At 49.3% G+C, this 13232-nt stretch overlaps 1 protein-coding gene across 2 annotated transcripts; it reads right to left on the bottom strand.

The window, feature by feature from the left end:
- Positions 1 to 4611: 4611 nt before the first annotated feature.
- Positions 4612 to 13232, bottom strand: LOC138800510 (sulfotransferase 1C4-like). 2 transcript variants are annotated; one of them, XM_069982240.1, is made up of 7 exons: positions 12908 to 13232; positions 7874 to 7999; positions 7695 to 7792; positions 7363 to 7489; positions 5559 to 5653; positions 5299 to 5479; positions 4612 to 5025 (listed from the first exon to the last, which is right to left on the bottom strand). In XM_069982240.1, the coding sequence occupies exons 1-7, from the start codon at positions 13077 to 13079 to the stop codon at positions 4913 to 4915; spliced, it is 912 nt and encodes a 303-aa protein (XP_069838341.1). In that variant the 5' UTR covers positions 13080 to 13232; the 3' UTR covers positions 4612 to 4912. The 2 variants fall into 2 exon arrangements, with proteins under 2 accessions (XP_069838341.1, XP_069838343.1); XM_069982242.1 differs by having other exon boundaries at positions 5440 to 5479.

Here is a 13232-nt window from a genome sequence, read left to right as displayed (position 1 = left end):
TGTCCATAGTCGGGGACCCGGCGCTGCTATCACCTCGGCCCCGGGGGGCGCCTCACCTCTCCACGCTCCTGTCTCCCGCTGTGCCGGCCGGCGCGCGCGTCCCCGCCTCCTAGGGCGCGCGCGCGCCGGCTGTCTCAGATTTAAAGGGGCAGTGCGCTCCTAATTGGGAGTTGCACCTAATCACTCCCCTATAAATCCCAGCATGCCCTGTCCCCTGTGTTGGAGCCTCTACATGCTTCCCATAGCGTTTGGCCCAGCTCCCTGTTGTTCCTGTGTCCTGTCCGTTACCTGGTCCCAAGTCCCTGTTCCTGAGTCCTGTCCGTTACCTGGTCCCAAGTCCCTGTTCCTGGTTCCTGTTTCCCTGTCACTCCACCTGTTCCCGTGTCCAGCCTGTCACGTGCGCTCTCACCTGCAGACCATTGCCTGTGCCATCTTCTGCCACGCCTCGCCTGCCGACACCAGCAACCAAGCCAGGGGTAGCGACCTGGGGGTCGCCTGCCGCAGCAAGTCCATCCCGCCTTGCGGCGGGCTCTGGTGAAAACCAGCGGCCCCTTAGACTCCGCTCCCTGGTGAGGTTTGTGCCATCGCTGGTGCCGGTCCAGTGGATCCACTACTCCAGGCGTTACAGTAGGCTCCAACCATGGATCCCGGCGAGGTGCCTGATCTCCGTGATGTCGCCAGAGTGGTCACTCAGCAGGCGCAACAAATCCAGAAGCAGTCACAGCAGATCCAGCAACTCACTGCCGCCTTACAGCAGCAGACTACTGCCCAGCGCACACCACCTCCTGACGCTTCTTCTTCACTCCGACTGGCCCTCCCAAGCAAGTACTCTGGGGACTCTAAGTTGTGCAGAGGATTCTTGACTCAGTGCACCATGCACATTGAACTTTTGAGTAGTCAGTTTTCCACCGAGCGCTCTAAAGTGGCTTTCATCATCAGCCTATTAGAAGGTAGAGCCCTGGCCTGGGCCACGCCACTGTGGGACCGTGATGATCCAGTTGCTGCCAATCTCCGGGCCTTCCTATTCGAGTTTCGCTCCGTCTTTGAGGAACCTGCCCGTGCTTCTTCAGCCGAGTCTGCTCTCCTCAACCTCTCTCAAGGCAGCTCCTCTGTTGGTGACTACGCCATCCAGTTCCGCACCCTGGCAGCCGAATTGGACTGGAACGAGGCCGCCCTATTGGCCACCTTCAAGAAGGGCCTGTCTAGTCGTGTGAGAGACGTGCTCGCTGCCCGAGACCTGCCTACCTCCCTGAACGAACTCATTCTACTGGCCACCCGAGTTGATACTCGTTTTTCGGAGAGGGAGGAGGAGGTTCGGCATGAACATTTACTAACCCGTTCCCGTCGCCATCCCCAGCTGGCGCCGGTTTTCCAGAATCCTGACCTTTCGATGTCCCAACCCTCTCCTGAGATTCCTATGCAGGTGGAACGGGCTCACCTGACGCCTGATGAAAGAATCCGGCGCCTGGAGCAGAATCTCTGTCTCTATTGCGGTGGTTCCGATCACTTCCGGCTGGGATGTCCCCTACGTCCCCAAACATCCGGAAAATGCTCGCACCTAGGTCCGGTGGGACAGGTGTCCCTAGGTGTGAATGCCACCATTCCAAGTCTGTCTATGCCAGTTTCCATCCGGACTCTCTCAGGACGAAATCATCAGACTACTGCCTTCCTCGATTCTGGGTCAGCAGGCAGTTTTATTGCGGCAACATTGGTCCAAAGATGGCGGCTACCCGTGACCCGACTAGCCAGGCCCCTGTCTATCTCCTCGGTCACAGGCGAAATTCTTACCGACCGTGTGTACTACCAGACCGCACCTTTAGTCCTCCAGGTGGGTCCTTTACATCAAGAAGAGATATCCTTCTACGTCCTGCCCCATTCTTCCCCCGCGGTCCTCCTGGGACTCCCGTGGCTGCAAGAACATGCCCCTCAACTGGACTGGAGAACCGGGGAGATTCTCAGTTGGGGTCAGGACTGTTCCAACCGGTGTCTCAGGTCACCTCAGACCAAGTGTACTATGTCGTTTCCTGTCCCAGCCAAGCCTCTACCCGACCTACCGGCAGAAGACCAAGACTCGGCGGATGCCTTCTCTGCCGAGGTGTACCCTCTCTCCGTACCCAAGACTAAGGTCGTGTCCTCTCACCACCGGGAGAACTTACAGAAGGTCCTCGTCCACAGACCCACAGTCCCTTGCCATGTTTTACCGCCTGATCGCCTAGCACCAGTCGTCACCTCCTCGCTTCAGAGAGTACCCCCCGGAAAGACTCATGTTCACCCTGCGCTTCGAAGAGGTATTTTGAAGTGGGGTCATTCCTCGTTGGAGGCCGGGCACCCTGGAGTCCGTAAGACCGGCCAACGGATCTCTCGCCACTACTGGTGGCCTAGTCTGTTTCAAGATGTCAAAGACTTTGTGGCTTCCTGTGCCATCTGCAGGCAAGAAAGAGGGGGAGGCCAAAGGGGGGGGTACTGTCACGGCCGCGGCGGCGTCCCGCGTTCGGGGCCGCCGCCGCGACCGCTTCCTGCCCCATGCAGCAGCCGGTGTCCATAGTCGGGGACCCGGCGCTGCTATCACCTCGGCCCCGGGGGGCGCCTCACCTCTCCACGCTCCTGTCTCCCGCTGTGCCGGCCGGCGCGCGCGTCCCCGCCTCCTAGGGCGCGCGCGCGCCGGCTGTCTCAGATTTAAAGGGGCAGTGCGCTCCTAATTGGTAGTTGCACCTAATCACTCCCCTATAAATCCCAGCATGCCCTGTCCCCTGTGTTGGAGCCTCTACATGCTTCCCATAGCGTTTGGCCCAGCTCCCTGTTGTTCCTGTGTCCTGTCCGTTACCTGGTCCCAAGTCCCTGTTCCTGAGTCCTGTCCGTTACCTGGTCCCAAGTCCCTGTTCCTGGTTCCTGTTTCCCTGTCACTCCACCTGTTCCCGTGTCCAGCCTGTCACGTGCGCTCTCACCTGCAGACCATTGCCTGTGCCATCTTCTGCCACGCCTCGCCTGCCGACACCAGCAACCAAGCCAGGGGTAGCGACCTGGGGGTCGCCTGCCGCAGCAAGTCCATCCCGCCTTGCGGCGGGCTCTGGTGAAAACCAGCGGCCCCTTAGACTCCGCTCCCTGGTGAGGTTTGTGCCATCGCTGGTGCCGGTCCAGTGGATCCACTACTCCAGGCGTTACACCCTGTGGCCTCACATACATGTCAGTAACAATCCAACAATGTGGGAACGAGCGCCAAAGTGTAAATCAGATCTCTGTTGTAACAGTACCCTATTACTTGTGCCAGGAAACAAGATATCACATGTATAGTACAAAGTGGACATGAGCCCCCGAGGAGGGAGGGATCGTGTGCGCCTGTTGAAATAAGTGTCTATAGTCAGTGTAATCGTGTCCACCTACTGTACATGCCCAGAGCGGGTGCAACCATTGAAAGAATTGATCTGCCGAGATGCCAAGAGTCAGCCTACCACCAATTTGGTATGCACTGTGATTTATAGGTAACTTTACTTTTTTAGTTTTGCCCCTTTTTGTGTTCCCACAAAATAATTATTCCCCCTTTATGCCCCTATACAGTACTTATGCCCCCTCACATTGGTTATACCCCACTTCGTACCCCTCTACAGTAATAATGTTCCTACTTCATGCCTCCACACAGTGTTAGTCTACTTCTGTGCCCCCATATAGTGATTAGGTACACTTCAAATAATTGAAACATTACATATGCACCCCCACACCCCCAAAAATAATTAAATGAAACACTTGGCTTGGTTCTTTTCCCTCCATATGGAATCATGATGCCTGTATGAGGTACGCTGCTTGTGCTGGGATAATGACGTCCTCAGTGACTCACAACTGCAGTGAATCAATAGGTGTAAGTGATTGGACATTTAGACCCCATTGCAGTGACCCACAATCGTTATGCATCTAAATAACCCTAAAACTACCACTTTGGGGGTGAAATTTAGAGTGCTTGAGTATGAATGCCCATCCCTTGAAAAACTGTCTGAAAATTTTGGATAATTTAGGCTTGATTAAGGACAGTCACTTTTAGGTTTTAGGTAGAAAACTTTGTAGAGTAGATAAGGGGCTAACAGGGGAAACCTGTCTAAGAAGTGCAGAACTCTTTCAGGATGACCTTTATACTTGACTCTTGATAGAAGAAACTCGTACTCAAGGTAAAAAGAATACCTCTTCATGCTGGAGGAGCTCACAGAGTGCCAGATCCAGGACGTTGGGCGCAGCTAATCCCTCAAGATAACCTGAGGAGATCGAGCGAAGGTTCATTGGGGTACATCGGCTTTACTTGCTCTATTCCAACCACTGGGGATTGTCCTGCACAGTTGATGGCCCACAGGGACCAGGTTCACTTGTGCAGCAGACTTGTTAGATACACTTTTTAAGACTAATCCCCCCAAACTAAGAAATACCCACATTATGAGGGCTAGAACTGGGCTAATTCCCCATTGGTGGAGGAACTGTGGGGTGACTCAATGTCTCATTGGTGGGAACTTTCTAGATCTAGAATAAGCCTGTGATTGGCACGTATTAAAACATCACATAATAGAACCATTCACCCTTATTGGCTTCAATGTTCTAGAATAAATAAGGCAATACTCAAAATAAGGCCAAAAGTGAATACTACAGGTCTAAGCATACAATACAGAAATAATTTAATTGCCAACTAGAAGAAACAAGAGCCTAATACTAGCACATTGTTTCCGGGACACTACAATTATATACTGTATAATAGACTTGGGTACCCTTGTTTTGCAGATAGTAGCACACATAGTGGTACTACATACAGTAGCTTTGTAGGCAGTATAACACACAATAGGCTTAGAAACACCTTATTGGCAACTATCCACATCTCTTATTACCAGAGTTTGAGTTTTTACACCCGATAGATTGTACCGGTGCATCTATATAAGTCTCATAGCTCAGTGCGGAAATGCAGCCCGCTCCCCTCCATCTTCTTCTTGTATTCCACATCAAATATAATATTTTGGGCCACTAAAAAATTATTCTTCCAGTCACCGACTTCACCTAAAAGGAAAATGGACACCAAAAATGAACATCAAAAATAAAAAAGAAATTTCAGAAGTATCATTCCTGTTTTCTTGTGGGAAGTCCCTCAATACTATTATTATTATTATTCTCCATTGTTATAGGGTTTCATCACCTGTGCTCGGTTTCCTACCGTGGAGTGCCAATCAGTCAAATTCTGTCCTTATATTGATGAATCAGGGTGCTCAGGATAAACCCATGAATTAGGGGAGGACACAGAAAGGTGGATACATGAGGAGGTCAGGGTCTCACCTTTCCTCATGAAGGGGGAGATGGATTGGTCAAATATAAATGATGGCAGGGCAGTGAAGTTGGCCATTGGGTTCTTCTTCATGGTGTTGAATGATGTGTGCTGGCAGATGGTATCTAGAACATTCTCTGTCAGGTCCTTACCCAGAAAGTTTGACACTTTTCTTATTTCTCTCTCTGGGTCCTGATGACAGAATTAAGGGGAAAATGTGAGATTCTGAGCTGAGTGTCCGTGTACGTTATATGGAGGTCACTGTCCTCACCTCAATCATGTCCTCGTAGAAGACATAGAGAATCTGGCGTTCGTCTTTTGCTTTCCACCATCCAATGACATGGTCAAACCAGCTCCCCCAAGCAACTGAAAGAAGGACGTAATATTAGAAAAGGAAACCGGAAACAAAGTCACGAAATTGTGATAAATATTAGGAAACTGTGAGGAACAAACACATTGAAGGAACTGGGAGACTATGAGGACAATGTGAGGAATCATAGGTAGAAAACTATGAGGAACATAGTATGGAAAGGCTGAGGAACATGGTGAGAAAAGACTGAGAAACATAGTGAAAAAAGGCTGAGGAGCATGGTGAGGTAACCTGAGAAACATGGTGAGGTAAGCTGAAATACATGGCAAGGAAAGGCTGAGAAACATTGTGAGGGAAGGCAGAGGAACACGGCGAGGAAAGGGTAAGGAACATGGTGAGGAAAGGCTGAGAAAAAAGGATGATGTAAACTGAGGAACATGTTGAGGGAAGGCAGAGGAACATGGTGAGGTAAGCTTAAGAACATGACAAGGTAAGCTGAAATACATGGCAAGGAAAGGCAGAGGAACACGGCGAGGAAAGGATAAGGAACATGGTGAGGAAAGGCTGAGAAAAAAGGATAAGGTAAACTGAGGAACATGTTGAGGGAAGGCTAAGGAACATGGTGAGGTAAGCTTAAGAACATGACAAGGTAAGCTGAGGAACATAATGAGGTAGGCTGAGGAACAAAGTGATGCAAGCTGTAGAACACAGCAAGGTAAATTAAAGAGCACGAGGTAAGCTAAGGAACATGGTGAAGTAAGCTAATTAGCATGGTGAGGTAGGCTGAGGAACATGTTGAGGAAAGGCCGAGGAACATGGCAATAAAAGGCTGAGAAACATGTTGAGGTAGGTTGAGGAACAAGGTGAGGTAGGCTGAGGAACATGTTGAGGAAAGGCTGAGGAACATGGTAAGGAAAAGCTAAGTAACATGCTAAGGTAAGCTGAGAAACATGTTGAGGAAAGGCTGAAGAATATAATGAGGTAAGCAGAGGAACATGGTGAGGAAAGGCTAAGGAACATGGTAAGGTAAGCTGAGGAACATGTTGAGCAAAGGCTGAGGAGCATGGTGAGGTAAGATGAGAAAACCACTCAAAAACACAGTGACACAATGCTGTGGAGCATGTGAGGAAATGCATAGGAATATGGCAGATATACTGTGAGAAACACACTAAGGAAATGCTGATACTTATGGAGATGAAACACTGAGAAAGATGGGAATGACCATGAAGCTAGTTATACACATAAGATATATGTTGGCTGATTGTACATTTGGCCATCGTCGTGGATGAAGGGGGTCGGCCAGGAAGCTGAAAAGCTAAACGCTCCTCAATGCTCCATTTCCTATCCCTGACACAATCCAATCATTTCCGCTGGTTTAAAGTGGGTGGGTTGTGTTGCTGGAGCAGGAACTACATTTTGGCAGGTGAAAACAACGATGTTGGCTGTGAGTATTTAGTAACTGGTCCTGGATAAGGTCCTAAGGTCTACTCCCTGAAACTATTGTGTGATGTTGGCACTGGGAGGGAAGTGGTATGTTCGGGAGCAAGGAATGGTGATACCCTTCCCCCTTTATGGGCCAAGGTAAGGAAATGCTGATGAACAGTGTAAAGGAAACTAAGGAACATGATGAGTAAAGAGTGAGGAGCATTGTAAGGAGACAGTGAAGAATTAGAAGAGGAGACAGTGAGAAACATGGTGAGGAAATATTGTGGAATCTATAAGGATCATGGTGAGGAAAGACTCTAGAACAAGTTCTTTTTCTCACTATTTCCAGCTAAGAAGGAAGAGAAGTATTCATCCCAGGTCCCAGGGTCCGGCAGACCCTTATTCATCCTCTGGAAGTGGTAGTAGGAGACCATGCAGTCTTTGGCGTTCCGAGCAAGATAAATTACCTGATATAAGTCAAGAAGAAATGGAAATTAGAAAATCGTACAATGCATTCTCCAAAGAAGACACCTCCATGTCCTTCCTGGGAGCTTCACACTAGAGCGAGAAGATGTAGAATCATGTAGAATACCCTTTTAAGAGCTCTCTCTAACTTTTAGTCATAGTCTGAGGAGACAATACTTATTGTCTTTGTCAGTTCTTCATGGTCACCTTGACGTTCTTCTCCCAAAAGGATGGCGGCACAAGCTGTATTGGAAGATGAGTTTTTATGAGGCGTGGTGACTCCATTGTGTTGGCGGCCTCCACTCCTAAAATATCAGAAATTAGTCACGTTTTGTTGCAGTAGAACATTATCACTTCATGTTCACTCGTCTCTGTTATTCTGTTACCTGACATCAAGGGCTTCGCATTGACATCTATGAAGGGCACCTTGATGAAGCACGGGGCCCGCATGCTCCTCTCTACGTCCCCATTTAGCATTATCAGGTCCACAATCTCCTGCATCCATGTGGTTCCTGCAATAACAAAAACACATCAGCTGATCAGATTCATCCCAACCTAACTTTTCTATTAAAGGGTGTTTCCCCTTTAAATCTTAAAGGGACCTGCAGCTATACTTTTCTTTACACTTCTTTATACTTCTTTGAAATCTTCACATATTCTATTTGGCTATTAGTGACAACCAATAATGGTCACGATTTTATTGTGACCCCCCCCCCCCCAAAGACACTATTGTAGAAGTGGGTGCAGCACTGATTTGTTTCCTCTGGCAGTGGCTACCCGACTGGTATGAGGTTGTATTAAAGAGCATGGAGGAGCTCAGGTTGCGGTCCGATCGAAAATCCACTCTTGTTTCCAGTTTCCATGTAGGTTTTGCAACACAGTTCTATTAAAGTGAATGGAGCTTAAAGGGGTATTCCCATACCTCCCAACTTTTGCAAAGAGCAAAGAGGGACATGTGCGCCGCGGTCCCCATAGCCACGCCCCCATAGCAACCCTCCATAGCCACGCCCCCATAGTAACCCTCCATAGCCACGCCCCTACAGTCACCACATGCTGCTGACTGAATAGTGCCCTATACAGTATCCAATCCCCAAAAAAATGCCCTATATAGTATCCAATGCCCCATATAGTGCCCCACATAGTATCCAATCCCCCATTATAGTGCCCCACATAGTATCCAATCCCCCATTATAGTGCCCCACATAGTAGCCAATGCCCCCATATAGTGCCCCACATAGTAGCCAATCCCCCACATAGTGCCCCACATAGTAGCCAATCCCCCACATAGTGCCCCATATAATATCCAATGCCCCATATAGTGCCCCACATAGTAGCCAGTGCCCCACATAGTAGCCAATCCCCCACATAGTGCCCCATATAGTATTGAATGCCCCATATAGTGCCCCACATAGTAGCCAATGCCCCATATAGTGCCCCACATAGTAGCCAATCCCCATATAGTACCCCACATAGTAGCCAATCCCGCATTATAGTGCCCCACATAGTAGCCAATGCCCCCATATAGTGCCCCACATAGTAGCCAATCCCCCACATAGTAGCCAATCCCCCACATAGTGCCCCATATAGTATCCAATGCCCCTTATTGTGCCCCACATAGTAGCCAATGCCCCCATATAGTGCCCCACATAGTAGCCTATGCCCCCATATAGTGCCCCACATAGTAGCCAATCCCCATATAGTGCCCCACATAGTAGCCAATGCCCCCATATAGTTCCCCACATAGTAGCCAATCCCCCCATATATGCCCCACATAGTAGCCTATGCCCCCTTAAAGTGCCCCACATAGAAGCCAATCCCCCCATATAGTGCCCCACATAGTAGCCAATGCCCCCATATATGCCCACATAGTAGCCAATGCCCCCATAAAGTGCCCCACATAGTAGCCAATGCCTCATATAGCGCCCCACATAGTAGCCAATCCCCCCATATAGTGCCCCACATAGTAGCCAATCCCCATATAGTGCCCCACATAGTAGCAAATCCCCATATAGTGCCCCACATAGTAGCCAGTCCCCCCATATAGTGCCCCACATAGTAGCCAATCCCTCCATATAGTGCCCCACATAGTCGCCAATCCCTCCATATAGTGCCCCACATAGTAGCCAATCCCTCCATATAGTGCCCCACATAGTAGCCAATCCGCCATAGAGTGCCCCACATAGTAGCCAATGCCCCCATATAGTGCCTACATAGTAGCCAATGCCCCCCATATAGTGCCCCACATAGTAGCCAATGCCCCCAAATATGCCCCACATAGTAGTCAATGCCCCTCATAGTAGCCAATCCCCCCATATAGTGCCCCACATAGTAGCCAATCCCCATATAGTGCCCCACATAGTAGCAAATCCCCATATAGTGCCCCACATAGTAGCCAGTCCCCCCATATAGTGCCCCACATAGTAGCCAATCCCTCCATATAGTGCTCCACATAGTAGCCAATACCTCCATATAGTGCCCCACATAGTAGCCAATCCCCATATAGCGCCCCACATAGTAGCCAATCCCCCATATAGTGCCCCACATAGTAGCCAATGCCCCCATACAGTGCCCCACATATTATCCAATCCCCATATAGTGCCCTCCATAGTAGCCAATGCCCCCATATAGTGCCCTCCATAGTAGCCAATCCCCATATAGCGCCCCACATAGTAGCCAATCCCCCATATAGTGCCCCACATAGTAGCCAATCCCCCAATATAGTGCCCCACATAGTAGCCAATCCGCCATAGAGTGCCCCACATAGTAGCCAATGCCCCCATATAGTGCCCCACATAGTAGCCAATGCCCCCAAATATGCCCCACATAGTAGTCAATGCCCCTCATAGTAGCCAATCCCCCCATATAGTGCCCCACATAGTAGCCAATCCCCCATATAGTGCCCCACATAGTAGCCAGTCCCCCCATATAGTGCCCCACATAGTAGCCAATGCCCCCAAATATGCCCCACATAGTAGTCAATGCCCCTCATAGTAGCCAATCCCCCCATATAGTGCCCCACATAGTAGCCAATCCCCCATATAGTGCCCCACATAGTAGCCAATCCCCCCATATAGTGCCCCACATAGTAGCCAATGCCCCCAAATATGCCCCACATAGTAGTCAATGCCCCTCATAGTAGCCAATCCCCCCATATAGTGCCCCACATAGTAGCCAATCCCCCATATAGTGCCCCACATAGTAGCCAGTCCCCCCATATAGTGCCCCACATAGTAGCCAATCCCTCCATATAGTGCCCCACATAGTAGCCAATGCCCCCATATAGTGCCCCACATAGTAGCCAATCCCCATATAGCGCCCCACATAGTAGCCAATCCCCCATATAGTACCCCACATAGTAGCCAATCCCCCATACAGTGCCCCACATATTATCCAATCCCCATATAGTGCCCTCCATAGTATCCAATCCCCCCATATAGTGCCCCACATAGTAGCCAATCCCCATGTAGTGCCCCACATAGTAGCCAATGCCCCCATATAGTGCCCTCCATAGTAGCCAATCCCCATATAGCGCCCCACAGAGTAGCCAATCCCCCCATTAGTGTGGCCCCAGCTAAAAAAACAATAAACCAGTAACTCACCTGTCCGCCGGTCCCAGCAGCTCCTCTCCCCTCAGAGCGCGCACTCCCGTCATCCTCCGGGGCGGGCAGCGGGGTATACAGACACTGACTGTGCCGGAAGTGATTCATGACCGAGGCTGCAGGTCACTTCCGGTACAGTCAGTGTCTGTATACCCCGCTGCCCGCCCCGGAGGATGACGGGAGTGCGCGCTCTGCCGGGAGAGGAGCTGCTGGGACCGGCGGACAGGTGAGTTACTGGTTTATTGTTTTTTTTAGCTGGGGACACACATAATGCGGGACACGGGGGGCCGTTCCGGGACCGCGGGACAGAACCCCGAAAACGGGACTGTCCCGCGGAATCCGGGACAGTTGGGAGGTATGGGTATTCCACCTAAGAGCTAAACCATGCCATGCTCCCAAACCTAGCTGGTCTTACTCACCAAGTTCCCCTGAGTATTGTGAGTTGTCTGCTGTTTTTCAAGCTGCTGCCATTCCTGATTTTTCCAAAAGCCGATCTATATCCAAGATGGTGCCGGCCAGGAAACTACATTTCCCATAATGCATCTCCAAGATTGGTCTATTTGCCCCCTTAGCTTTCTTTCCTGCCCACTGCTGTCATTACTAGTGCACAGTAAACACAGGACTGTTTTTCCACTGCTTTTGCATCACATCACCCCAGCATGTATTCCATACTAGCTGATGATGTAGCAGAGCTGATGCTCGCAAGGTGTAGCAGAGCTGACACGCAACCATCTATTTGCACCTCCAGCATACAATATGTGAGTCACCAATCTTCTTCAATAACCTATTGATATTTGATAATGTGTTACTGTATCATGTCCAAGCAGATCTCTTATACTTCAGCCTGTGTCCAAGCGATAATTTAAATCCTGTTCCTTATAGCATCATGTAGCCATTGTTGTTTCTTACGTCTACTTGTTAGTGCCACCAAAAATGTATTTTTGTTCTGCACCAAGCATTTAAACAGCTTTGTTATATTTAAGTCACTCCATTTATGCGACCATTGATGCGTGGAACAGCTATAGTGTCAGGAACAGTATGCACTACAGCGGTGTACCACCATAACAGAGAGGCCAGGTGCTAGTAGAGATACCATCATGGTTATGTAGGTCTAGATCTGATAACATGAGCTCATCCACCTCATTTTTATATGTGTGAACAGCAGCATAACCGTATACCTGATGGACTTAGGTGAGAGAAGCCACACTTCATGATGATAGCACTGTTCACACACTAATTTACATCTAATGGTTAGTATCACTAAACCTTGTGCTGTTCTGCATCAAGCAGACATTTATACATCATCTTTATACTTCAGTCTGTGTCCAAGTGAAATTAAAGTTTTATTAAAGTTTATATCTCTGATTGTGAGCTAATATCTACTGATACAGACATCACAGATTCTCTTCTCACCACGCTTGGCCACCGTTCCAATGTTTTTGGTACTTTAACAAGAAGCCAAAGCAGTAGAACCAGCAGCAGCCAGTCCAGTATAACGAATATAATGCTATAGTTATAAAATCTACTATGGAAATCTGACGCACATCAACAGGTACGCACTGCCCGGACAACCAGGTCCAGTCATATCTGAGCTTTCTTCAGCAGATACCCACAGCCCTGACACCATGGACTTTTAGGCAGATTACTGGGCTACTTTGCCATCAGTCTTGTCCAGAGGGATTCACAATGGCAGGTGGTGTCCTCACACAATAGTAGACAAAATTGTCCCTTTATCCATCATGCTCCATACTGTACTGCCGATATATAATAATGGTGGGCGGAGCTCTCTGTGTAGGGGGCGGAGTCAGGGGCGTCACTCACCGGCTTTTGGAAACGTTGCGATCAAGATATCGTCTTCTCGTGCCTGAAAGTTTTTGATGAGGTCCCAGACATGGCAGGTGTTTGCGGGGAGGGGGACGCCCTGGATCTCCCCCATTTTGATGGTCTCATTCTTTATCATCTCTTCAAATTTCTCCATTAACTCTGGATCCATTCTGGAAAGAGGTCATGTGATTACGCAGATTTTCTCTCAGTGTATGTGGTGGTTGCACGGTGTTCTACCTGCCGGTCGCCTCCTGCCTCTCTGCTGCCCTTTTCCCTTCTTCTTCAGTCTCTCTTTCACCTTTGTTCTGTTAATTTCCTTCTG

Source organism: Dendropsophus ebraccatus, chromosome 9 (assembly GCF_027789765.1).
Source record: "Dendropsophus ebraccatus isolate aDenEbr1 chromosome 9, aDenEbr1.pat, whole genome shotgun sequence".
Taxonomy (NCBI): domain Eukaryota; kingdom Metazoa; phylum Chordata; class Amphibia; order Anura; family Hylidae; genus Dendropsophus; species Dendropsophus ebraccatus.
This window is presented reverse-complemented; position numbering and strand designations above follow the sequence as displayed.

Bases quoted from the DNA above. Each gene is read 5' to 3' on its own strand.
- LOC138800510 (XM_069982240.1), bottom strand. From the start codon at position 13,079: ATGGATCCAGAGTTAATGGAGAAATTTGAAGAGATGATAAAGAATGAG. The intron at 8,000-12,907 runs GTGAGTGACGCC...TTGTTATTGCAG, and splicing joins CGCAACGTTTCCAAAAGCCG to GAACCACATGGATGCAGGAG. The intron at 5,480-5,558 runs GTGAGGACAGTG...TTCTGTCATCAG, and splicing joins TCTACGAGGACATGATTGAG to GACCCAGAGAGAGAAATAAG.